This window comes from Spea bombifrons, chromosome 7, assembly GCF_027358695.1.
Source record: "Spea bombifrons isolate aSpeBom1 chromosome 7, aSpeBom1.2.pri, whole genome shotgun sequence".
Lineage (NCBI taxonomy): Eukaryota > Metazoa > Chordata > Amphibia > Anura > Pelobatidae > Spea > Spea bombifrons.
Window position 1 is genome coordinate 28,669,130 of NC_071093.1, and position 26,391 is coordinate 28,695,520.

A 26,391-nucleotide genomic window follows, 5' to 3' on the forward strand; every position below is an offset into this window, starting at 1 on the left:
ACTTGGAAGAAGGAGGGAAAAGCTATAAAAACATAAAGAAATTAAACTTAAATTAAAAGCCTTTATCGTGTTGGGTTTAAAATGACATAATTCAGAGAAGGAGAAAAAACCGTTAAAATAATCCAGTACGATGCAAACAGTTTATAATACCCCCGATTACCTTTAAATGTATTAAACTTTAAATGTCTCTGTGCTTTGACTCCATCTTCTGTTGGACCTTGAACATTTTATAGATTATAAGATGAGGGTTTTATCAGAGCAAATGCTCTGCAGGGGACGGGGGTGTCTGTGCGATGAAGTTCAGATCCGATTCTTTGGATCACTCAATGTCACTTACAGCAGTTACTACTCCCCAATCCCTCCCTGCAGTCACACTGACGACTGGCCCACCCTTTTCTGCTTCCCAGCCCATCCCTGCGGTCACACTGGTGATTGGCCCCGCCCTTTCCCTTATATCATTCACACTGCTCAGCAACTCATCTAACAGTAAGCATAAAATTAATATTTTGGCTGCTGAAAGTTAGGGGAGGTGGGGGTTAATTTAGAGGCAGTTATGGTTAATGGGGTATTTAGGGTTTATTTAGGGGCAGTTATGGTTAATGAGGTCTTTAGGGTTAATTTAGGGGAAGTTATGGTTGATGGGGTGTTTAGGGTTAATTTAGGGGCAGTTGTGGTTGATGGGATGTTTAGGGTTAATTTAGGGGCAGTTATGGTTGATGGGGTCTTTAGGGTTAATTTAGGGGCAGTTACGGTTAATGGGATCTTTAGCGTTAATTTAGGGAAATGTATTTTAACAAGTAAATTAAGTCGTAAATGTACCTTTCATTTTCAAAATTTATATATTGTGAACCCCCATTGGAATTACCTACCAGCTGCCACTGCTGGCAGGTAAAGTCAAGTAGCCCCAAGTGCCCCTTGCCCTCCCACCAGCAACTAACATACACACTGGCACACATATTCTCACACTTACAGGCACACTCTACATGCCTACACACTCATGCTAACACATACACTGTCACACTTGCTCAATCACACATACGTACATATGTGAGTTTGCGAAGAAAATATTGTATTCACAAAATGTATTTTATCAGACTGTTGCTATGCACATTCGTGTGGGTTTTAGGGCCATACAACTCTGTGACACACACATTCCCAGCTCAGCACACATTCTGAGCGCCTCAGAAATAGGAAAGAGACACAGAGGGATTTAAGTCCTAAACCGTCCCTTTTGGAAACGGAGGTATGAATGTGGGCAAACTGAGCAGCCAATTGCGTCACATCTTTAGTAAATTATTTCGTTATATTGCACTCTAAAATAAGTCAGTTACGAATGCGAGCCCGCACATACGCACAGCTAAACGGCTACACAACCCATATTTATATCGGTGTAGGTCTTTACTACACTGCTGTCTGATTGGATGTGATACTGGGAAAGTCACACCTACCTACGGCGGCATGGCGACGCAACACCCAAGAATAAGAACCAATGGTAAGCCTGAGATTTTACATGACAATATTCTCAGCCTATCACTTTATCGATAACCGAGACCTAGAATTGTAGCGCTATACCGAAACAGGAAGAAGTGTCCTTGAAGTGAGTACATGAGGAGAGAAGTCGGTGGTTTTTTTCTTTGAAGACGTTATATTTTGTTAGTACGGGTGGATTATCAGATGACGTAATAATGCATGAATTAACGCTGTTTAATGTCTAGCAATACACATTCGTATGCCCGAGACGTCAGAATTACAGACCCTCCGGTTCATTGTGAAGTCGTGTAATGTCTCGTTACCGATAAACACTTCAAAGCAAATTTACCGCCGTTTTGGATGCTGAAACTTGTTTCTTCCCTCACAGTTACTTAGGGCCACTTATTCTGCTGTTTGGTACACTAGGTGTTACTCGTGTGCCAGCATATATCACCTGCCTGCTATGTATTATGTTGATATACTATCACCAATAACTGTCACAGTGTATTCTGCACACCCCATCGTTATCTATTATATCACCGACATGTACTAAACGGGATGCGTCTTGCAGTAGTTACTATAATAACTATATACAGCTTCATCTGCTTAAATTATAATAAAATACCACCACATGCTTGGGTACTTAATTTACACTTCTGTACGTCCACAAATGTGTTGTTTATTACACTAGTATACAGCCCGAAAAAGAGACCTCTGAGGTCTCCAAATCTTATGTGACTTTTCTGTAAAAGGTATCAACCTCGCTTTCTTTGCTGTTTACATAGTTTGTCGTCGCACTTACTACTTTGTTTCTGCTGCTCCCTGTTTTATTTTTAAAACCTCCTTGTCCTGTTACCCGGCCCAATGAGAGCTTATTCCCCCCGCAAACCTAACCAAAGCACAGCCGTTTTACTGACTGTTGCTAGGAAGGCTGTCCATTATTTCCATGGCAGTGAACGCGCTCCTGTGGGCGGGGCTTTACTGAGACTTTTTATGTCATTTGTGACGTCTTGACGGGTTTTTATTATTATTATTGAAGCTCAGAGGCCAGTGCTTCATTGTAGAAGAAGAGCTGGTGTCTTGTAAGGGCCTGCGGCAAACACCAGATCCCCCAATCTTTGTCTTCGGCGGTCGCAGTCCCTGAAGGGATATGTGACTCCTTTCCTCCTCAGCTAAAATGCCTGCAGGAGGGCCAGATCTTCTTGCGGAGAAGGACAACTGGAACTGTCATTAGAGAGAGGGGGTAGCCCAAAGGCTACCACACCTCCCTCACCAGGAAAAATGAATCTTCAGGGGTTCCACCATGGCCTTCTCTGTGATTAAAAATGATGCAGAAGAAAATGAAACACAAAATTGATGGGCATACGCGCACAGAGCGACAATAAACATGCATTTTACTTACACAATTTAATTTCTGAAGACATTTCCTTCTGTTTCTGTACACATTTTTGTGATTAAGGGCTTTTGGATCCAAATGGAGGAGGAGGAGGTATGCTACATAGTGGTCTGGGGCAAGTTACGCTTTTGTAACACCATTTTGCTTGCATCCCATCAGTTATTGCTTGCTCTGTGCTTGTTACAGTTCATACGCCCCCTTCAAATCTCTTATTAATACAATTTAGTTTATTTTATTATGTATCTTTATGGAGTCTTTCAAATATAAAAAGTTTTGCGTAGCTGAACTCGCTCTCTCTAACTTCCTCTAGCAAATATGTTTTGTATTTTTAGATCCTTACACAATACTTACAATCAATAGTTTGTCACCTTTAATAACTTAGTCTTCCAGGATTCTTTGATTGATTGGACTGTTGGTTTGTATTATTTACCATCCAGAGCAGATAAACAAATGAAAAGCAGATGGGACACGTCAGCTTCTTTCTTTCCTCGCTTTAATACGTTTGCTGCCTGTGTTGGAAACGTTACAAAACCCGTGCTGCAGAAGTTGGGTAATAGATAAGGTTTTTGTGTACCAAAGTTATTTTCAGTGGTTACTGCATCCGCTAACACACACTGAGATAGATTGCTTACATGTCTTTATGTCATGTTTTTATTAAATGATGAATCTAATTCTCGGTGTGATATGAAATAAAATTCTTCTATCATTTGTTAGAAAGTGATTCACCGGCAATGTTTATAACGGAGGTATCATTTCAGCACACCAAAATTAGCAACAGCTTCAAAATCCACTGACTGTACGTTAGGTCAAACTGTGTAATCTAATTACAGATAAACTATAAGCATATTTTCATGTGACTTCACCATACGTTGCATAGCTAGATGCGTTGGGGCTGCTATTTCTCTATGTCTGACTATAGGGGGCTCCAGGATGAGTCTCTGATGGCCATGTAGAGAAACTTTAACCCCTTAAGGACAATGGGCGGTCCCTAAACCCATTGAAAACAATGTATTTTGAGCCCGTACATGTACGGGCTTTGTCATTAAGGGGTTAAAATCTATACAATCTATACTATACAAGTCTTTGTTTTGTATCCTCCGCCATGATGGTCTGTAAGATGTGTGTGAGTAAGGCACTGGGCTATGAGATTATAACCTGGCTCCTGAGTGGGGTTTGGGCCTGATCGCCGCTGTGGTTACGCTGCCGTGATGAGAAATCCAGCAGTCCATTGAATTTCTTGATTTTCCATTTATTGGTTTCTCTCAATACTATGTATACACAAAGCATGTTAATATTTTACCTAACAGGTTAGAAAATTAGCACGTTGTGCACAAAATCTTGTTGACAGATAGACATACCTGGGAACTTTCTAAATGAGCTGACCCTGGGACTCTTGAAATATTAACCCTTGAATAGCCCATCATGAAGAGTCTATGTAGCTACACAGCAAATGCGTTAACCAAGCGGAAACCTTGACTTGTGATTATTTTATTACATTTAATTGAGTCACCTGCATTCAAGCAGGGATATTAACTATAACATACTGGTAGCAAAAGCTACCTGACCCTGAGAATCCACTCCTTCAACCTGAGGACCTGAAATTGGGGCAAAAACTCTGAAACCCAGTGTCAGACAGTTCCCAGGTACACAGATAAGGAAGCAGAGATTAAAATGCTTTACTTTTTGCACTGATTGCATTTTAAATCATTGTGTTTTTCTGTCAAGCCTCACATGGTAAATAGTTGTCTGTTTTGTATCGAATGTTTACAGTCTTTAGTTATTAAGCCTGGGATGGCTGGTGGTGCTGCCATCAACTGGTTATACACGGTGTTTTGTATACTCACCATTGCCACATAATGAAACATAACTTTCCTTATATACTTTTTGAGTTTTTGTTTTTTTTAGTTTCCCTGACAAAGCCACCTGTGTAAGTAGTGAGACGCATGAGAATAGGGAGCACTAATAGATTTATTAGTTGCAGGGTCGTTCTTATATACAGCTAGTTTAGATCCCACAACTAATTTCATTAAGCAATATATTTATTATATATTATTATTATTATCAAGAAAGACCTCAATATTTTGAGCCTGGAGGAGAGGAGATACAGAGAGGATGTGACAACATTTTAAATGCATATCATTGATTTAACAATGTGCTGGACGAAAGGAAAATAAATTCTAGAACAAGATTCTAAGATTAGAAAGTCAGAGGTTTACATGTAATATAAGGAAGTTTTTACTTTACTGAGAGGATGGTAGATACATGGAACAGCCTCCGCTGCATGTGAAAGCCATATGGCTATAGTTTCAGTCTTTATAGCAGGAAAAGTGGGCAGACTAGATGGGCAGAACGGTTCTTATCTGCCATCAAAGTCTATGCTTCTGAATAAAAAAACACTGACATTTATCTCTATATGCTTTTGAAATTGTATCTCCTCCCCAGGGTAAGGATGGCAAGATGTTTTTATAATGTGCGCAAGTTTGCTTTGGCTTTTGGTAGAAGAAGAGTCTCTTTCCACTCCGTGGTAACACATCCCCGACTGATTCTGGGAATAGAAACAAGCTGTGATGACACCGGCGCTGCTGTTGTAGATGAAAATGGTAAAATACTTGGGGAAGCCCTTCATTCTCAGAAAGACGTTCACCTAAAGTAAGTAAATGTGAATGGAATAAAATGCTCAATAACCCCTTTACTGTTACAACAGAATACAGCATCTCCATGCAAACTTTTTTTTGCGAGAGAGAAATGGTGCTTTTTCTTATGCGGACAGTTTTAAGAATGATTATGACATACCTGTAGTTTTCGCTTATGGACAGATAGACATCGTATACTTAACACCAGTCCGCTGAAGATCTGGCCTTGAACCCTCCAGACGGGGGTATAATAATAAAATGATATAATGCTGCACTCAGTGAATTGACATGTTTATTCCACCACGTGGCAACGTTTCAATCCAAATACAGGATCTTTTCTAAGTGTAGTATAACCACTGTGTGTGCGCAGAAAGCATGTGCATTGATTCAAGGGGGAATGCTTCCCTGCCTCTGATTGGCTGCTTCAAGCAGCCAGTCAGTGTTGAGAAATTATTGACAATGGAGGAGGTGGGAATCTGTATTTATTGCTGATGAAACAAATATTCAGTAGGAATACTGTTACTTTATGAGTGGCATTAAAATAATTATATTGTAAACCCACTGGTGGCACAAATTACAGGAAATTTCTAGCATAAGGCCATAAGAAAGTATCATATTTTGTGATTTCTTGCAAATGTAAACATTATCTTATGTGTATGTTAAATATAAGAATGTAAAACAGAACATGATTCACTAGAGCTCAGTAGCAATATTCAGTGTAGTGATAGTTCATAAAAATAGTAGCTGATAAACAGAAAAAAACAAATTATAAACATTTTCAAGTATTACTTTAACACATTTCAGAAAAGTGGTCAATCAAAATATTTTCAACACAAAAATAAAGTAACATAGATGCTACAAATAATACATCTATACTTTCTTTTTTTTAAAAAACAAATAAAACTAGCACTGTTAACAGCTTGTGTGTGTGGTTTTTGTGAAATATATTTTGCTAGAGAATGGTAGCTACGGGTATAATTTATTTTACTAAATATAAGTGATTTTTTTTTAGTTTTCTTATTATTTAATATGTTATCCATCACTGTTATTATTACTATTCTTTTAATATTAGATATAAATGTATTTCTCCCTTTGTTATGCCTGTGGTTCATTTTTTTTCCTTTTAGTATCAAATAGTAGAAAAATTTCATCATCTCACCTTTTTTCACATTCCATATATTGCGTTGTTTACAGAACTGGTGGTATTATTCCTCCTGTGGCTCAAAAGCTCCATAAGGACAATATTGATAGAGTTGTTAATGAGGCGCTCTTGTCTAGTGGGGTTTCTCCTCATGAACTGTCTGCAGTGGCCACCACAGTAAAGCCAGGGATGGCACTGAGCCTTGGAGTGGGTCTTTCCTACAGCTTAAAAATGGTGAATGAATATTCCAAACCTTTCATACCTATCCATCATATGGAGGCACATGCACTGACTGTGAGATTATTACACCCTGTGGAGTTTCCATTCTTAGTGCTCCTAATATCTGGAGGCCATTGCATCTTGGCCGTAGCTAATAACGTATCAGACTTTCTACTGCTTGGACAATCCTTGGATGAAGCGCCAGGGGAGACTTTAGATAAGGTAATTATATTAATCTTTTCCCTGTCATAGGGGGTGTTTTGGCTAAATAGTTACGCAATATGTCATATTGTAACACACGCTTGTGATCTGTGTTGTGTAATTTGTAGGGGGGGAGGCACCACAAAATATCCATTTCATATAGTGGAAAAATATGAGTCTTATTGCTACCTTTAAGCATCAAAGACTGCCTTTATACAAATGACACTTGATTGCACGCATCAGGGATATGTCTCCTAATAATGACTCTATACTCTAGGTTGCCCGGAGGCTGTCACTGATACACCATCCTGAATGTGCCTCTATGAGTGGTGGACAAGGTATAGAGCACTTAGCTCAGTACGGGAATCGGACACACATTCATTTTACAGTCCCAATGTCACAGCAGCAGGACTGCAATTTCTCTTTTGCTGGATTACGCAATCACATTAATCAAGTTATCCAAAAAAAGGAAGCCGAGGAAGGTATATGTGATCCCTTGTGTTAGTGATGCATGTTAATTTACCTCTTTTAGAAGTCACATCTGAAAGATAAGTGATGTATAAAGTGCAATTCTGATCAGCATCCTTTGCCTTTCTTAAAAATTATTTAGTAGTTATTTGAGGTATTTTTAATTGTTATAACTTATGATGTCTGCCACGGAACATGTTATGTTGTTGCAATTTTAAGATCACACTTGTCAAACCTGATGTTCCATGATTTTTTAAATTCAGTTTAAAAACATTGTACGAAAATTTCAAATGCCACCAAGTGACCAATAAGGGCATACACGTGCTGTGTAAACATGTCCTAAAAGCCAGTGATATAATATAACGCAAGGATTAATGTGCAGTGAAAGTAGATGATATGAAAACACACAGTAACTATTTCTTAAGGTGATGTCATATTATTACTTTAATATTTAATATAAATTATAAGACCAAATATTTTTCACTGTACAGATGCTCAGCATTCTACATATAATTATATATTTATGAGATATGTCTGTTATAATATATTTATATTTATATTTATAATATATGTCTGTGGCATGTATTACAGGTACAAAAATGGGGCATATTCTGTCCTGTGTTGCTGATATTGCTGCATCGGCACAGCACACGGTGGCCCTTCACATAGCAAAGAGAACACAAAGAGCTATATTATTCTGCAAGAAGGAAGGTTTGCTACCTCCTACAAATCCAACTTTGGTAAGTGTGCTCATTTATATGTTATAAAGCTCTCTTTAACCCATTTTGATTAAAGATCATCCTCCTGTGTGATCTACAAATTCCGACACAAAAAAAAAATAAAAAGAAATATATATTGGCACCCTTTTAGTCAATATTTTGTGCTACCTCCCTTTGCCAAGGTAGTCTCCTCCTATAATGCCTGATGATGTTCGAGAATACATGACAAGGGATCTGAGACCATTCCTCCGTGTTTATTGCTAAAAATATTTGATTTCATCCGACCATAGAACCCGATCCCTTTCCAGTTTTGTCTGGCAAACTGAAGATTGTTGAGTTTGTTTTTAGATGAGAGTAGAGGCTTTTGCCATTTTCAATGCTTTTGCCATTTTCATTTTGTAAACAACCTTTTGCCCTACATCGCAGCTCTATTCCATTGTGATGAATTTGGTCTATGTGTTACCTATATTTATATTTTCCTCATATGAATTCTTAAGGGTGCCAATATACACATATATTTAACTTTTTTTTTCTTTTGGATAAACCTGTGTTGTGTCTGCAATTGTTTGATGAGAGAGTATTTTTTTAAAGAAAATATGAAAGGGTTAAACAATAAAGGCAATTTTTTGCAACCTTCTTTGCTCAGATTTACTAAGGGTGCCAATTACTGACCTCCATGTGGCATTTGCTGTTAAAGAACTGCAGTGTACTATTTAGGTGTATTGCCATTTCCCCCTCCATATGCTTTTATGTGTCCTTTCCAATAGTTAAAGGGCAGGGGGTTACTGTAGTTGGAAAATAATATATCTGTGGAGATCCCTTTGAAACTAAGTTTGTAGAAAATACTTCATATAGTTAAACTGAAATTACTTCAGAAACATTTTCTGTGATGTTTATTGTATCAGGTTGTTTCAGGAGGGGTTGCCAGTAACGGGTACATCCGAAGAGTTCTGCAAAGTGTTACAGATTCTCTGGATATGTCTTTATTGTGCCCTCCACCAAAACTCTGTACAGACAATGGCATCATGATTGCCTGGTGAGTATAGGGGGGTTAAGCATTTCAGATTTGTGTATTTAGATATAAAAGTAAAAATGTGTGGCTAGTATTAGTCCAAATAACAAGGATAATTAATAATTTAATTATCTAGAGCTCCACATACATGTGCTGTACTTGGCAGTCAATGTTAAATTGTAAGCAATGTGGGCTACACCAGGCAGAACACGGCTATTAATTAGGGCTGCAACTAACGATTATTTTAATAATCGATTAGTTGGCCGATTATTTTTTCGATTAATCGGATAAAAAAATGCAATTTTTTTAAATTTAAAATAATGTAATAAAAAACGTACAATTTACACTTTCATCTCTTTATTGCAATGGCCTCTCTCTATTCACCTTCTTATTTTACTGACATAATAATAAAAGCTACAAGAACCCAAACACGGTGTTTCTCAAACTAGGTTTTAATACAAAGTTATTAGTAAATATTAATTCATATGTTAACTATTTTTCATATTTAATAAAAACTATGAGAATAAAAGCCTTGTTTAAATTTTTTTATTTACCAAACTGCCCCCGGTTATGCACATCAGACTCCCAGCTTGCCACTCTGCCCCCATATATGCCTTATACCTCTTATATGCCAGATTCCACTGTGTCCCCTGATATGCCACTGTGCCCCTGATATGCCTTATACTCCTTATATGCCAGTGATATACAACTGAGCCCCCTGATATACCTTTTACCCCCAGATGTTTTATGACCCCCTGATATGCCTAATATCGATATGCCTTATACCCCCTATATGCCCTGAAATTCATAATACCCCCCATACACCACTATAACTCACCCATACACCACTCTGGCTCCTCCCCCTCCCATGCACCACTCTGGCTCCTCCCCCTCCCATACTCCACTCTGGCTCCTCCCCCTCCCATACTCCACTCTGCCTCCTCCCCCTCCCATACACCACTCTGGCTCCTCCCCCTCCCATACTCCACTCTGCCTCCTCCCCCTCCCATACTCCACTCTGCCTCCTCCCCCTCCCATACACCACTTTGCCTCCTCCCCCTCCCATACACCACTTTGCCTCCTCCCCCTCCCATACACCACTTTGCCTCCTCCCATACTCCACTCTGCCTCCTCCCCCTCCCATACACCACTCTGGCTCCTCCCCTCTCCCATACAACTCTGGCCCCTCCCCCTCCCATACTCCACTCTGGCTCCTCCCCCTCCCATACTCCACTCTGCCTCCTCCCCCTCCCATACTCCACTCTGCCTCCTCCCCCCTCCCATACTCCACTCTGCCTCCTCCCCCCTCCCATACTCCACTCTGCCTCCTGTCAGCAACGGAAGGAGAGACGGAAGTGAGAGACCGGCCGACAGTGAGGGGAATCCAGGTCTCCTGCAGCGTTGCGGGGGATCTGGATTCCGGTGTTATAATCCGATCTCTGTTTGAGATCGGATTATTATAAGGAGAGAAGTTTTTCAGAGCATTTGCTCTGAAAAAAACCTCTTTAATATAATCGATAAAAATCGATTCGATTAATCGATGATGAAATTCGTTGCCAACGATTTTCATAATCAATTATTATCGATTTTATCGATTTAGTTGTTTCAGCCCTACTATTAATAAAACGTGGCCTCTCAATCAGGTCAGACCACATTCTGGATTATTTCAACCACCTGACCTCCCCTTCTTCTGCCTTTCACTGCTTCGATCCATACCACACTGTGGCTAGACTAATTTCCCTTTGTCAAAGTTCTTCGCCTGCTGCCGCACTGTTCCAATCGATCCGTTGGCTCCCAATGCTCTTCGGAATCAAATTCAAACTCCTGACCTATAGAGCCCTTAACAACATTGCACCCCCTACATCTCTACCCTTTTATCCAAGTACACCTCTAACCGCCCTTTTAGTTCCTCCTATGATTTGCATCTCTTTTCTCTTATTACCTCTTTTCATTTGCGTATTTAGGATTTCACATGTGCTGTACCACGTCTCTGGATTTCCCTACTCTGTCAAACTTTCTAATTTTCTTTTCAGGAACGGTGTTGAAAGGTTACGCACTGGTGCTGGCATTCTCCATAATATAGATGGCATCCGGTATGAACCAAGGTAATATTGTCAGTATTCTCAGTTCTAGACCTTTTGTTTCTGGTCCGAATGGGAAATAACCGGTGAATACATTTAGCCTTCTGTTAATAACAATAATGTGCTAGTTTTGTGACTAGATTTTAACAAATGACTTCCAATTGTGATGACAACTGTGTTCACGCTTCACCTGCAATACTTTTTATATATTTAAAGACAAACATTAATAGTTTCATTTAAATCACACTACTCAACTTTATTTAGTTTAGTGTCATTTCATAGTGTCAGGTTATCACTTTACTTAATAAGTTGTCTTTCACTTCTGATTCTATGTCTTAAACGCCTAGAAAATGGTCCCTGTATGGATGAAAGATGGGGCTATGTGGCTTTCCAGATGTCACTGCAGACTCCTTTGTTCCTGCATTATATAATTCAGTCCACGTTTCTTCACACACAAGTACATAACGTTACCAATGCACAGTAGCCATTACGTATTACAATTTAATTTTGATCAGGATCAACAATCCAATCATAGTACCAAAATTCAAACACAATATCAAAATCTAAAAGGAATATAAATTAAATATCTGGTTGAAATTAACAGGGTAGATACTTACACTTTTTTCTTTTATTGCAGAGCTCCTCTCGGAACTGATATTTCAGAAAGTGTCAGGAAAGCTGCAATTAAAGTACCGTCTCTTAAACGGCTGCTTGGATAAATGTCCTGCTACCACTCTCAACAAGGGTGTATTGGAAAGTTAAACAAGCTACAATGATTTCAACTCCTCTTCTTCAAGACTTTGGATGTCTAACACTAGTAGTCTTCTAAAACACATACTGGTTTAACACTAAACTTGATAAATGTTTAACACAGCATTGCAATTTTTAACCAATTAGCAAGACGTACCAGATGTTAGTTATCCATATGTGCCATATGTTAGGAGTACCCACATGTGCTGCAAAAGTCGCTGGACAATTGTTAATTCCATTTTAATTGGCCTCAACAAACCCTCCCAAATAGTATTAAAAAAGGATACGTATATGCAAGGAATTTGTACTCGTACCTTACCTTAGATCACATTTATAATGCTTCAGATTTTTGTTGTGTTGGTATGTGACTCCGTTTTCTATAGATTGTAGTCTTACAGAGCGGTAGAAGAACCCCTTTAGCTTTCACCAAGTTATAACAGCCTGAACTCAACTAATCTGAGGATTTTTTATTTTTTTTTAACAGAAAAAACAACAAAATCTGATACAGGGATATACTTATATACTTTACAGCAACTATGTAAATTATAGTAAGTATACTGATATGTTAATTGTAATATTAATAGTTTTTTCAGAGTTATGAGGTACAGTGCAAAAATCTTAGGCAGGTGTGAAAATTGATTTAAAAACATAAACAAGTTTTTATAATTTAACAAAATGCGATCTGGGTGAACAGAAGAAAAATCTAAATCAAATCAAGATTTGGTGTGACCACCCTTTGCCTTCAAAGCAGAATCAATTCTTCTAGGTACACTTGCTCAAAGTCAGGGAAACACAACCATTAATTAATTTAGTGGTCTCCACTAAAGGAACAGTAAGAACATATCATGCAAATTACAAGTGCAGGTCATCTGTACATATTTTTTTTACTCAATAGGGGCAGATCAATAATAAAAAACAGCACCAGGATGATAGACCTCCCACATAGCAAAAAAAGGTAATTGTATATTAACACCAAAACAAAAACTGAATGAAATGTTGTATATAGTGATAGAAATTAGGATTGGGAATAAACTGAAATGTGACAGAAACACAGGCTGTCTGTTTAAGGATTTTCCAATATGCGGTATCTCCTACTCCTGCCGATGAATGTTTCATGTCTCTGATGTAACATGCATATGGCTTTTAATATGCCCAGGCTATGCATTCTTTTTCATTTGAAATGGTTTTGTGTTCCCCATATGTGCGGTCTTTGGTCTTCTAACAGCTAGAATAGGGGAGGCTGATAAACTTAGTCCCATGGGATCAAGTGGATCTGCTGTCCTGCATTTCTGTGATGAGTGAACAGCTGCAGATTTGGATCGTAAATGCTCTGTCCAGTGGCTTTGTTTAGTCTCTCCGCTTCCAAGATGTCTTTGTCTGCCTGAATGAAAACAAAAAATTCATACACACACATTGTTACTTCCCCTCATAAAATTCACATATGTATTTATTTGTAGAACTTCCTATAGTTCAGAACTTTTTCATGTTTATTGAAGTATTTTTTTTCCATAAACATAACATAATCATGACCATGGAATATCGTGAAGTCAAAAAAAGACTTTCACTTGTGGGGGTGAAGCCAGGGGCGGCAAAATTATGTTTTGCCTAGGGCGGCAAAAATCCTTGTACCAGCCTTGCATATGGACATGATGGCATCACGCTGTTGCTGCAGATTTGTTGGCTGCACATGATGCGAATCTCCCGTTCCACCACATCCCAAAGGTGCTCTATTGGATTGAGATCTGGTGACTGTGAAGGGCATTGGAGTTCAGTGAACTCATTGTCATGTTCAAGAAACCAGTTTGAGATGATGTGAACTTTGTGACATGGTGCATTATCCTGCTGGAAATAGCCATCAGAAGATAGGTACACTGTGGTCATCAAGGGATGGACATGGTCAGCAACAATATTCAGGTAGGCTATCTCTTTTAAGGGGCCCAAAGTGTGCCAAGAAAATGTCCCCCACGCAATTACACCACCAGCAGCCTGAACCGTTGATACAAGGTAGGATGGTTCCATGCTTTCATGTTGTTTACGTCAAAGTCTGACCCTGCCATCTGAATGTTGCAGCTGTAATCAAGACTCATCAGACCAGGCAACGTTCTTCCAGTCTTCCATTTTGTTGCTGTAGCCCATCTGCTTGATGTTTGATGTGTTGTGCATTCAGAGATAGTATTTTCCATGCCTTGGTTGTAACAAGTGGTTATTTGAGTTACTGTTGCCTTTCTGTCGTCTGTCCATTCTCCTCTGACCTCTGACATCAACAATGCATTTTCATCTACAGAGCTGCTGCTCGCTGGATATTTTCTCTTTTTCTGACCAATCTGTGCACACCATAGAGATGGTTGTGTTTGAAAATCCCAGTAGATCAGCAGTTTCTGAAACACTCAGACCAGCCCGTCTTGCACCAACAACCATGCCACGTTCAGAGTCACTTAAGTCCCCTTTCTGATGCTCGGTTTGAACAGCAAGTTATGACGTCTACATGCCTAAATGCCATGCGATTGGCTGATTAGCTATTTGTGTTAACAAGCAATTGAACAGGTGTACATAATAACACCAGACCCTTAGCAAAGATTTTTTAATTATTATTTCACATCTATATATATTCAGAATAAATGTCTACAGTGCACTGAAATTCATCTTTAATTAATAAATGATGGATAAAAAGAAACACCCCCCCCCATATATTTCCACCCCTTCTCCTCCACAAATGGAAAATCTTTGTCTTTGTCTGTTTGTTTTGACTTTAACTGCAAGAAGCAAGTACCCCAAAAGTTTGTAAAATTCAGAAAAAATGTGCCATAATCCCTAATGGGGCCCACTCTGAGACCTGAGGTATACAACATAAAAAAATGGCACCAAATCAAATACATCCTGCCACAATTTTCCAAATTTTAGGGCAAGACCACCAAATATGTAGCACTGCAGGTGCGGTGTCACACCTCCTCCACCATACGTATGATATTGTTGGGTTCACAGCGTTTAGTCTGTATGGAGTGTAATACCACCAGAACAGAATCTCCTCTTCTAAAATCCATAAAGTTAGCACATCTTGTTGAATTAGCCAGGTATCCTTTCCCACACTTCTTGGGGAAACTTTTTGTTTAGATCTGCCTCTCACTTTAACAGCTATTGGAGCTTAGGCTGACATGACACCTCCAAAATACAGTCATAGAATACAGGTATGGCTTTATATGACAATATAGGGGCCTGTTCACAGAGACTCGCCAACATGGAAGATGATTTGGTTGACATAAGTCTTGAGTGTGTTAAAAAGCAATGTTTAAATTGCATATATCTAAATAACTGTTTAAAGCCTAACCACAGTAGGGAACCAGGTAGAGCTCCTCTCGGTGCCTGAGATTTGCCAGTATTTATTGTATGATTTGAAATGTCACCAAAACATCTAAGAATTTAATGCAGATTTGGTAAAGAGATCAGGGGGTCATTAATCGTCAATAAAATGTCGTCTGCTAACAAACTGATCTTCGTACACCCAGAATCCTCAGTGTCAAACCCATGAATGTCTGGGTTGTTGCGTATTGCTAGCGCTAGGGGCTCCAGGGCCAAAGGACATGCTGACAGACCAAACTTACCTAGCACTTCGTTCGCTCAGCCGATCAACCCCTTTTTTTTGCGTCCAAGGATAAAACGAAAATTAGAATATCTAATATTCTTCATTTAGCTACTGATAATCGCTTTTCTGGTGATTACATTCTTTGTCAAACTGCATCTGATCATTACACAATAAGTGTAGGAGGAATGAGGCCAACCTGTTCGCTAGGACAAGCTTAGCAAGTTATAAAGACTTTTGTACTGGGCGGTAAACTCTTCCGCAATATCTGATGGATTATAAATATTATTTCCTCCCTGTGAATTCATATCACTGTTTGAGAGTGTAGTGAGCAAGAAAATGGGTCAACTTTATAGCTTATAGAGCGTTATTTCCCTCTGGCAGAGGGTCATGTCTCATTCTGGCTTCCTAGCATAATTAACTGACCCCTTATGTATCAGGGTTCACCTGACTGCTTTGTCATACACGCATGCCGGCTCTGCTCACACCACAAAAAGTGGAATCACTAACTATTAGTAGTATCAGAATTTACCTCCGTTGCGGTGCCTGACCACAACAATCTGTTTTTCCTGCATCCTCTGTGTCATGAGTAGGCCTGATTTCAGGCTTCCCTTGCGTAATGCGGTCACATGACCATGCATACATGAATCCCATCACTAGCTATTAAAGGGGACCTGAGTTCGTCCTTCCACTGTCCAGTCTCGATACATAGGTTCCGGTTACCTCCATTGAAAATTAGAAGTAGTAGGAAAGCTTATGCAACCCTCTTGAGTCAATTTTCTGCACTAGTAGTATTTCATGCCCCCCAAACGGTCCCTACCTCTTTCCCGCTTTGTCAGGGAGGTAGGAACTGTGAGACGAGAAGCAAGAGAGGCACCCGCCTCGGACGTAGCTGCAAGGGGGCATACAATCGTTCGATGAGCAGCTGCAGTCTGTAGGACTGGTTGGGGAGATCACAATCCCCCTCTAACCGACTCAACAGTAGGGAACACGAGGTCTGTCACGTCAGCTTCCATGCTCCCTTATCACTATGTGCCGGCAAATGATGCAAAGCGCCTGGATATGACGTCATCCTCACGCTCTGCATCAATAGCCAGCATATAGTGATTAGGGAGCACAGAAACCAAGATCCAAATTGACAGACCTCACACTCCCACAACAGGATGGCGCATGAGAAGGGTAAGATGGGAGAAAGGGGTGCAAGGGCAGTGTATGTGTATACCGTATTTCCCCATGTATAAGACGCACCTTTTTTAGAAAAATTTGGGGTCTAAAAACTGGGTGTGTCTTATACAGTGGTGGTACATTTTTTTTTTACCGGAAATATTCATCTGCAGGGGACCTGCTGCTTACCTCTGTGTTGCTCAGCAGCGTCTCTTGTTCCGTCGAGGCGACACAGGAACCAAGTGGAGTCACATGAATGTACATCACATCACATGACTCCGCTGTATTCCTGTTCGAGCAACGCAGAGGGAAACAGCGGCCCCCACGGAAGTCTGCGAGCGGCACCAGAAGATCTGCAGTTCAGGTAAGGGTGGGGGAGTAAATGAATGAATATATGTGTGTGTGATAGCATGGATGCATGTGTAGGGGGCACAGGGAGGCTGAAAGTGATGTGCATGTACTAGCTGCCTGAGCATGATATCACTTTCATGCCCAGGCAGCCAGTACAATAACTTTATGTGATATATATTTTTTCTAATTTCGGGCCCCAAAATTAAGGTGCGTCTTATACATGGGGAAATACGGTATTTATGTATATATGTATGTATATGTGTATGGACAGGTGTGTTTAAGAGCAGTGTATGTATTTGTGTGTTTGTAAGCTGTTGTGTGTGTATATGCATGTGTGTGTGTAAAGGCAGTGTATGTGTATATGGGCATGTGTGTGTAAAGGCAGTATATGTGTATATGTGTGTTTATGGGCATGTGTGTGTAAAGGCAGTGTATGTGTATATGTGTGTTTATGGGCATGTGTGTGTAAAGGCAGTGTGTAAGGGTCCTGGGAACATTAGCCTTTTTATTATTATTATTAAAAATAAAAAATCTCTGCTGCTGTGGACTACTCTTTCAATGATGCTCAGCCAGCATCATGGTGGACACCTGGCTGGCTGAGAATCATGGCAATTGTAGTTCACAGCTAACATCTGCAGCTTTTTCTACTGTTAACTGCACTTCCCATAATGCTTAGCCAGCATGATGGAAGTAGTATGTCTGGCTGAGCCTCCTTGGAATTAAATTTCAATGTATTGTTTGTTTGTTTTTTATTATGCATGACTGTTCTGAAAAAAATTAAGCGTGTTTTAAGTTGAGACAGGCCAATCAAAAGATTCAATGTTTACTTTACCTTTCCATGAAGAAGGATTTACTGGTGGTCCACCATTCACAACTAGACTGCAAAAAACAAACACCAGCAGTTAACAGCTAATAATAACAAAGTTACATAACATTGAACAGTTATGACATAAAAATTTATTCTGGCAGATTAAATCTAAAGTCACATAAAAGGAAATACCGCTCTGTTTAGGTAGAGCCTTACCCATATATTAAGCTAAACACTATACCTCTGCAGTTGCCAGTCTAGTGAATGCATACCTCCCAACATTTCAAAAATCACCAATACAAGCAATTGCACTTTACAATGTCGCGCTTCGCCACTTAAAACATGCTTCAGCATATTAAAAAAAAAAGCAACACATTGAACTGAATTCCCATGAGACTCAGCCATACATACTACTTCCATGATGCTGGCGGAGCAGATAAAGCTGCACATGTTAGCTGTGAACTACAATTCTCATGATGCTCAGCCAGCCAGGTGTCCACCATGACTAGGCATCATGGGAGTTGTAGTCCACAACTAACACTTGTCACATTATCTGCTGTTAACTACAGCATCATGGGAAGTGCAGTCAACAGTAAAATTGCAGATGCTAGCTATGATTCTCAGCCAGCCTGGTGTCCACCATTATGCTGGCTGAGTATCATTGGAAGAGTAGTCCACAGCAGCCAGTGTTAGCCTCCCTCCCAGGACCCTTACACACAGGACCGGCCTTAGGGGTGTGCGACCTGTGCGACCGCACAAGACGCCATGGTAGCAGGGGCGCCTGCCCGGGACTTAACTTAAAACATCGTTTTTTTTTGTTTTGTTTTTTTAAATAAAGTTAAAAAAAAACAATAAAAAAACGATGCTTTAATCTAAGTCCCGGGCAGGGGCGCCGAGCGGTTGCTCGTGAAGTTCTCAGCAGCCGCTCAGCGCCCCTTACTCTCCGTGACTCCGTCGCGGTGCCGGCATCTCATGTTGAGCACCGGACTATTCCGGCGCTCAACATGAAATGCCGGCACCGCAGCAGAGCGAGAAGACAGATGCCTCCCGCTCTCACCGCAGGACTCCGGCAACAAGGTAAGTGGGTGGGGGGGTAGTTTGAAGAGGCAGAGGGGGGGGTAGTTTGAAGAGGCAGAGGGGGGGGTAGTTTGAAGAGGCAGAGGGGGGGGTAGTTTGAAGAGGCAGGGGGGGTGTAGTTTGAAGAGGCAGGGGGGGTGTAGTTTGAAGGGGCAGAGGGGGGTAGTTTGAAGGGGCAGAGGGGGGTAGTTTGAAGGGGCAGAGGGGGGTAGTTTGAAGGGGCAGAGGGGGGGTAGTTTGAAGGGGCAGAGGGGGGGTAGTTTGAAGGGGAAGTGAGGGGGGGCGCCAGAGGAGTAGTCCGCACAGGGCGCCACAACGCCTAAGGCCGGCTCTGCTTACACACTGCCTTTGCACACACCTGCCCATAAATACACATATACACGTACACTGCCCTTAAACACACCCGCCCATAAACACACATACACTGCCCTTACACACACCTGCCTTTACACACACATACACATACATTGCCCTTACACACACACACACACACACACACAAACACTGTACCTACACACATACACATACACTGCCCTTACACACACCTGCTCATAAATACACATACACTGCCTTATATACACATACATTGCCCTTACACACACATATACACATACACTGTACTTACACACATACACATACACTGCCCTTACTCACACTTGGTCATAAATACACATACACTGCCCTTACATGCACATACACTGCCCTTACATACACATATACACATACATTGCCCTTACACACACACACACATACACATACACTGTACTTACACACATACACATACACTGCCCTTACTCACACTTGGTCATAAATACACATACACTGCCCTTATATGCACATACACTGCCCTTACATACACACATAGACATTCACTGCCCTTACACACATACACTGCCCTTACACACACATATACACATACACTGCCCTCACACACACACACATACACATACACTACCCTTACACATACACATACACTGCCCTTACACACACCTTCCTTTACACACACATAAACACATATATACACATACAACGCCCTTACACACACACATACACATACACTGCCCTTACACACACATATACACACACTTCCCTTACACACAAAATCCCCAAATCGGGACTGTCCCGCCAAAATCGGGACAGTTGGGGGGGCATGTGAATGCCCTTAACAATGTTTAGTTAACTCAGTGAATATTGCTGACCCGTTATTGCTGTGTTGATCACATCATGTTACACTTTACTTATTCAATAGCCTTTACTGTCAATTTGTGACAATAGTTTCTACATTCTGCTAGATGGAACTATTCATCCTCACACTCACAACTGTCCTAAACAACTTTTTTCCAATGTTATTTAGCATATACATTAACATATTATTTACCTAAGAGAGGGCAATCCTATTTGCTTCTGTGTTTTAAATTCGTCTGTAAATTGCTTGGAGATTTTCGCATCTTTGCTGATGTTTTCAATGAGTATGTTATACAATGAGGGTCTGTTCCTGCATTCCACAAGAAGATGGCGATATGCAGTGCGGTTGAACGTTAAATACCCCAAAGCATTAGAACAAGCTATACGGACCTTGAAAAAGGAAGAGGATTTTTTGGTTTACAGATGAACCATTAAACTACATAAACGTGCCTTATGGTTACTATAGCTCTGCATGAATGCATGTCCTTTTTTTTGTAATCAAAATTGGTGAAAATAATCTGTAGTATCACAGTACAACCGACTTTTAGCCTGCTTGACTTCTACTGATTGCATGATTTAGCACAAACTTGTACATTGTGGTGATTTACTATAATAAAGCAATCCATTGTTAAGATATTAGGGATTAGGGAAAACATTCTTTTGCTCATTATACTATGAAGACCTTTTCAGATTTACATACATTGTGCCAATGTGCAGTTACAGGCTATTCAGGCAGAAAGGCTGACTAGATATTGACAATAAGAGACTGACCATCTTGCTTACCACGGTCCCTTTTGTTTACAAAAAACAAACAACAACAAAAATGTTCTCCTTTACAACACCAACACACTTGTACACTCACAATGCTGTACTTACGTATTTTACTGTGACGCTAAGATCCCTGCCTTTTTGTATAATCCACAAAATTTCATCTAGTCTCCAAGATGCTTCAACTAGTACACTAATGAACATAGATATATGTGTAGATTTAAAGTTATTTACAAAGTTAACTTAAATAATAAGTTTTATGTATATATAAGTCATGTGAAAAAGAAAGTACACCCTCTTTAAATTATATGGTTTTACAAATCAGGACATAACAATCATCTGTTCCTTAGCAGGTTTAAAAATTAGGTAAATACAACCTCAGATGAACAACAAAAATAAAGCAAAAACGGAGAAGCCATGTGTGAAAAATTAAGTACACCCTTACTGCTTCCATGGGAAATAAGATGCTAAGTATCAAACGGGTGCTGATAATCAAATGCCCTTGATTAATTGATCATCCACAAGTGTGACCACTTTTATAAGAGCCAAAGTTATAGCAGTTTGCTGGTCTGGAGCATTCAGGTGTGTGTTAACACAATGCCAAGGAAAGATGTCAGCAATAATCTTAGAGATGCAACTGTTACTGCCCAACAAAATGGAAAGGGTTATAAGGTAATTTCCAAACAATTTAAAGCCCATCATTCTACAGTGAGAAAGATTATTCAAAGGTGGAAAACATTCAAGAAGTTGCCAATCTTCCCAGGAATGGACATCCCTGCAAATTAACTCCAAGGTCAGACAGTACAATGAGAAATTGCTACAAACTCAAGAGTTACATCTCAGACTCTACAACCCTCAGTTAGCATGTTATATCTTAAAGTTAATGACTGTGCAATTAGAAAAAGACTGAACAAGTATGGTTTGTTTGGAAGGTTTGCCAGGAGTTCTCTCTCTAAAAAAAAAAAAAAAGGTTTGCAAAGTTACATCTGAACAAACCACAAGACTTCTGAAACAATGTCCTTTTGACAGACAAGACCAAAATTGAGATGTTTGGCTGTAATGTACAGCGCCATGTTTGGTGAAAAACAAAACACAGCATTTCAGCACAAACACCTCATACCAACTGTCAAGCAATGTGGTGGAGGGGTGAAGATTTGGGCTTGTTTTGCAGCCACGGGACCTGGGAACTTTGCTGTGATCAACCATGAACTCCTCTGTATACCAAAGTATTCTAGAGACCACCTGTCCGACAGCTAACGCATGGCCGAAATGGGGTCATGCAGCAAGACAACGATCCCAAGCACACCAGCAATAGAATGGCTGAAAAAGAAAACGGTCAAGGTGTTGCAATGGCCCAGTCAAAAAACATGTCCCTTACCTCCTCTTCTTCGGAGTTTAAAAGGTTACAAAGACACCCCACAGTTCCTAATGTAGTTATTGCATCCGGAATACCTGCTCTGGTATGAGCCAGACTGGCAATTAACTCTCCTGTAAGTTACAAATACAAACATTACTAAACACTGTTGTACATGCTACTGTAATGTTTTTCAAACTTAACAGAAATTACATTACTGTAATATAACAGTATATTATAGTACATGCTTCTCAAGTTACTTATTTGATGATATTGCAATGCAGGGGCATACTTAAAAGTATTTGGCCCCCGAGGCGTATCGTATTTTTGGCACTTGCCTATCGGGCCCTGGATCCTTGCCTGGCTAACTCACACATGCACTGGCACACATTTTTACAAGCGCACTCACGTTTGCATAGAGTTACACATGCTATAGTGCTAACATGCTCCCATCCATGCTCCCATCCATGCTCCCACACAGACATTCATGCTCACACACTTACACATACATATGCATGCTGACACACAAACACATACATACATGCTCACACACAAATGTGGTTTTGCACTCAACTCCTGGGTGCTAGCAGGAAAAAAGGGACAGCATAAACCCTCTGGAAGCACACAAACAAAGAAAAGGAAACCCAGCACTCCAAACATCTTCAAATCTTTATGATACTTTATTAAGCGAGAGCAAACAAAAGCAACGTTTCGGCCAAACAGCTTGACAAAGGCCTTGTTTGGCCGAAACGTTGCTTTTGTTTGCGTTCGCTGAGATACTTAGAGACTTTCCCTACTCCCTCTCACTCCCCCTTACCTCACCGGCGGCAGATTTCTTTCTGGTGCTAACTCATTGTGTGAGCAGCCTCAAAGTTAACTATAGAGTCACATAATCCGACGTTCTATGACCACACTGCCTTCCGGGTTCCTTGGGTTGATCCAAAATTCTTCACAAAGTACTGGACCGGCTTGGTCCAGGTCTGTGTGAACAATTTTGGACTAGCCTGGGGGGCGATTGCGGCACACCCCTGATAGGTGGCACCCCTGATAAGTGGCACCACCTCCCCTATGTACTCCACTGTCACAATGTCTGTTTTGTGTTTTTACACTTAGGAGATGTTTTCACTGTTTCAACATATTGAAATGTAGAGAGTAGATGTAGAGAGATGTAGAGAGTCACATAATCTGTCAAGACATAAGATATTTTTTCAGATATGAAGAAAGGTCATCTGAGGTTTTGAAAGCTCATGAGAATATTTTGGCCCATTTAAAGGTATTACAAACATCTAAAGACTGCGTTCTCTGGGAACAATAGGCTAGAGTAACCCTATCAGTCAAGCTTTTGTTTTCTTTTTCATTTTACATGTAATCTTTCTTTTACATTCTTTTCTTCAAGAAATTGAAAAACACAAAAAGTTTTCATAGCAAAAATACATAGAAATGGTCCATACATCATATAATTATATATGTTTGGGCAAAATGTTATATAAATTTTGCAGCAGATAAGCAGAATTATTGAAATATATTTTGATGACAAGGAGACAGATATCTATTAAGAATTAAGGTAATAAATGAAATACAAAACCTTAAAGAAGTAGTACATAGGAACATAATGACAATTACTGAGGGGATTTGTGAAGTTTATAAAACACCTTTAGAGTATAAGCAATCCAGGCCGCCCAAACTTTTTTATAACTGTGCATGGTATTACAGTTTGTGATATTTTTCCATTTCCTAGATAAAATACATACTCTCGCTGACTTCCTGCAAAAAAGTGCTGATGTCTGTCCATTGCTTGGCAATGGCATGTTTGGCAGCAAGATCTACCCCATTTCCAAAAACACAACATCTGAGGAAAAGTGAGTCTGGAAATGTGAATCCACAAATGAGTAAAATGGTCTTACCCACTAAAATAAGTGTGGTTGAATTCTCCGAGTTGAGGAGCTCTGTTAGTATTGTTACACCTCTGGCAGACAGACAGACTTGATCCACATCCACAATAGCTCTAGATAATACAACAATCTAAAGAAAGACATACCCATTAGGAATATATTATAAAACCAGTACCGTTTTAGTAATCTCTTACTGAGCATGCATCTCATGTGAGAAAGGATTAGTTGCAATTTCAAAATGTTCATTTAAATTTTCACATTCATCTGTCCTCTTTGCTGGATAAGCCTTCCAGGTAGAGCCCTGCGCGGGATTGCTTTTTTAATCCTGCTCCCGCTGATTTTTTGCCCAATCCCGTCCGCTCCTGCAATGTGGGTGTTCCACTCCCGCCCGCTCCCGCCACATTTGTGGTCAATCCCGCCCGCTATCGCCACATTTGTGGCCAATCACGCCCACCTCCTTACCTGAACTGCAGATTTCCCGCACAGTCCCGCAAGGCTGCCCTCGAGTTGCTCCCTCCCTCACGTGATTCATCAGTGACTCCGCTTTTATCCTGGGCGGAGCAAGAGAAGAGACACTGCAAGGGAGCAGAGCGAAGGCAGCCTTGCGGGACTGCGCAGGATTACCGGGAACTGCTGGTACAGTGCCTGACCGCACGCTCCCGCCCGCAACCCCAGCAAGACCGCACGCAAGTTTTTTGCAGTCCTCTACTTCCAGGCAACAGTTTATCAGCATCCATGTCCCGGTTTAGTGCATCTCTCTTTATGCACACTATGTGTGGAGTTTAAAAACCTAGTGAGAATGCTTCCAGTAACCAGACTATTTATCTATTGTTGTGTAAATTCTGAATTGCATAGAGGAAACTAGACACTACATCCGTTAAAAAGAATCAGGCTTACATCATGAAGGGAAAAATATTACAGTAATTTAAATACCTGAAATGCAGCCATTGCTCTTTCTGTCTCAATGTTTGACTCCAAGAAAGGTTCGAAGACTGCAATCTCAATACCTCCAGTCTCCAAAATGTAAAACTGCTGCAAGCTACTGTTGTAAGCAAACAGAGCCAGTGCATATCCAGCTCGTAAGCAAATATTCTGAAATAAATGATAGGATTTTTTACTTACTAAAAATGTTAATATGTTGTCATAAATAAAAAAAATTTTTTATCATCTACACATATCTTCTCTTAAACAATAGTGCTATGGATGGTCAAATGCTGACTGGTAGAGGAAAGTACCGGTTAAACATTAGTTTGTAGCATACATGGAGCTCTAAAGAGACCTGTCTGACATAAACCTCTTTTTTTCACCCACATCTACCACATTACAAGGTCCAACCTGTCACTACAAGGAACTACTGGAACTCTCAAAATATAACGGTGGTAGGAATATGTTTGCGGGCCTGTGAGTTTTTGCCTGTGTACTCCCCGAGCTGATGGGATTTGGGGTTGGGTTCTGTGTATTGAGAACGTCTGTTAAAGGAATGTTGATAGAATTAAGGATCTATATAAGTTCTATATGTTTGAAATAAAAGTGTTCTTGCTTTACTGCACGAATTGTGGTTTGACTGATCTGTGGATAGCAGGAGCTATCCGTATGAGGGTACTCACTGGTGATTCCTCATCCCTCAAACAGGGGTACCCAGCCTTGGGTACACTGACCCCAAACATTACACTGATTAAAAATAAAAAGCACCTGCTACAGGTATTTGTTAATGAAAATGCTGGTTAGGGATTTGATTACAAGTGTAGCATTTAATTCCCCCTTCTATAGGGAAAACCAATTATTAGTACCTTATCTGAAGCATAAAGGAGATCCAGGACATCAATGTACTTAAATCCTTCCTTTTCGTGTAAATAGGTTTGCAATGTGGAATTTCTCAAGACAATGCAAGCAAGTGCCCAAGCTGCTTCAACCTGTTTGTTTAAACCACAACACGAGAGGAGATGAAGCGTTTCTCATATTGGGAACAAAAACAACTTAAGGGTACTAATTCTCTAAAAACAAGTAAATACATAAATCTGAACTGTCCACAGCAATAGGATATACTACTAATAAGTCCTATAAATTCTGGTCTATATGACCAAGTACATAATAGTACCTCCTTCAGTTTTTGCAATGGCGGGAT

At 40.2% G+C, this 26,391-nt stretch overlaps 2 protein-coding genes across 2 annotated transcripts in view; one reads left to right on the forward strand and one right to left on the reverse strand.

Annotated features, from left to right (window-relative positions):
• Positions 1-1,561: 1,561 nt before the first annotated feature.
• Positions 1,562-12,564, forward strand: OSGEPL1 (O-sialoglycoprotein endopeptidase like 1). The gene is made up of 8 exons (XM_053471855.1): positions 1,562-1,597; positions 5,309-5,515; positions 6,694-7,081; positions 7,338-7,542; positions 8,120-8,268; positions 9,153-9,283; positions 11,293-11,364; positions 11,978-12,564. The coding sequence occupies exons 2-8, from the start codon at positions 5,316-5,318 to the stop codon at positions 12,057-12,059; spliced, it is 1,227 nt and encodes a 408-aa protein (XP_053327830.1). The 5' UTR covers positions 1,562-1,597; positions 5,309-5,315; the 3' UTR covers positions 12,060-12,564.
• Positions 12,565-13,247: 683 nt separating this feature from the next.
• ANKAR (ankyrin and armadillo repeat containing) overlaps positions 13,248-26,391 on the reverse strand; it is a 30,443-nt gene continuing 17,299 nt past the window's right edge. The window contains 7 exon segments of the mRNA XM_053471959.1: positions 13,248-13,471; positions 18,015-18,061; positions 20,446-20,642; positions 22,399-22,508; positions 24,279-24,396; positions 25,200-25,358; positions 26,057-26,179. Of these exon segments, the coding sequence (XP_053327934.1) occupies positions 13,248-13,471; positions 18,015-18,061; positions 20,446-20,642; positions 22,399-22,508; positions 24,279-24,396; positions 25,200-25,358; positions 26,057-26,179 (978 nt within the window).